Below are 1,474 nucleotides of genomic sequence, written 5' to 3'. Positions count from 1 at the left end.
TCCTTGACCAAATGACTAATCCCTGTTTTCGAAGTGCAATTCTTCAGCGAAATACTAAAGTCTAGATTAGAATTTCTTTATCTCATATTGTACATCGATCTATCAATAATTTAACGCGTATAATTTTTCGAAAGACCCATGAATTGATTTAAAATTTTGCAAATTCAACTGTTAGCATTGTTTAAGTATATAGCCTATACATCCTTATACTGCTAGGTAAATAAACTGCAATCGGTGTGCATATTTTCGCATTCGTCGCTGTTTTCCTCGAACTCGTCCCTGCTGGGCAGCCACGAGGTGATACGCCGCAACTTCTGGGTTTTATTCTTCAGGAAATTCTGCGCAGCTCTTATCACCGGCGACGTTTTGCAGATCAGCAGCCTGACGCAAGCGGAATCGGCCCCGTCCACCTTTTCGATCAACTGTCGCGGGAGATTCTCGTCGTGAGCCTGCGAGATCAATCTCTGTATCTTAAAACAAGAGAAATCTGTTTTAGATGACAAAATAAAATTGCTTAGTGTAATTTGTATAAATCATTACTCACCTTCTCGTTTTTGCTCTCGGTGATAAGTTTAGCGGGATCCCAAGACGATGTATCGTCTTCTAAACTCCTGCCAGGATTCCCTTTAGTCTTCAAGTCGAACAACGAGCTTATCTGCGAACGCGCGCTCTCATGATTGTTTGATACTAAAATAGTATAGAGAAACGTACCATTTGCGCGAGGAATATAACGCTGTTCACTGCGATCGCTGTTACTTTCTGCGAATCCAAGCCGAACAGGCGGAAGAACGCTGACATTATATTAGGCGGACCGAAATTCCCTTTTTCCTCCGGATTCACGTGGCCGTCTTTCTCCGGTCGTTTCTTGCCCAAGCTTTTCGCTACCAGATTCGCAATATCTTTAGCAGTCTCCAAGTAATTCGTAGCGTACTCCAAACCAGCTTTTATCTTGTCAAGAACGCCTGCATCGATTATTCATAGATTATGAAATAAGTAATAATAGAAAATAAAATTGATTTGATTAATTTACCATCGTTCTCCTGCGGTGAAACGGAGGCGCTTGTTACGATGAGGACGGCGAGAGAGAATTTCAGCATCGCGACAGGATAAAAGGTCTTGGAGCACTGGCTCAGTCGACCTGATTCCACCGGATGTTAGTTACTCATTTCCACCTTGTTGACTCGTGGACGCGATAATTGTCTCCTCGCTTTGTCGGCCAAGCAAGCGAAATGAGAGACGGTAGTCGTGCCACTCCGAACTAGTGCAAAACGAATCTCATCTGTGAAAGGTTCATTTTCAAAATGAACATGAATAAAGTGAACGCGTGTATTCTACTAGCGTTTTCTTGCTGTCATTTAATTCTGGCGAATCGAACTTTTTACATGGACGAAGTTGTCAGCCTGAGCGAACTTCCGATGGACGAACTGATCCAAATTAAGTCCACCCTTTCTGACGAGGAGGGTAAGTATTTTTT

General features: G+C 42.7%; 1 protein-coding gene across 1 annotated transcript in view; it reads right to left on the bottom strand.

The window, feature by feature from the left end:
- The window catches only part of LOC108631313 (uncharacterized), a 6,548-nt gene extending 5,448 nt beyond the window's left edge, over positions 1-1,100 (bottom strand). Inside the window, exons 1-4 of the mRNA XM_026818785.1 lie at positions 1,031-1,100; positions 712-962; positions 545-655; positions 227-470 (exon numbers count right to left, since the gene is read on the bottom strand). Of these exons, the coding sequence (XP_026674586.1) occupies positions 227-470; positions 545-655; positions 712-962; positions 1,031-1,097 (673 nt within the window). The 5' untranslated portion in view covers positions 1,098-1,100. The remainder of the gene's footprint in view (positions 1-226; positions 471-544; positions 656-711; positions 963-1,030) is intronic.
- Between the last annotated feature and the right edge of the window lie 374 nt (positions 1,101-1,474).

Source organism: Ceratina calcarata, unplaced genomic scaffold, assembly GCF_001652005.2.
Source record: "Ceratina calcarata isolate Rehan_Ccalc_2016 unplaced genomic scaffold, ASM165200v1 scaffold877, whole genome shotgun sequence".
Taxonomy (NCBI): domain Eukaryota; kingdom Metazoa; phylum Arthropoda; class Insecta; order Hymenoptera; family Apidae; genus Ceratina; species Ceratina calcarata.
Note: the sequence above shows the minus strand (reverse complement) of the source record. Positions and strands in the feature narration are given on the sequence as shown.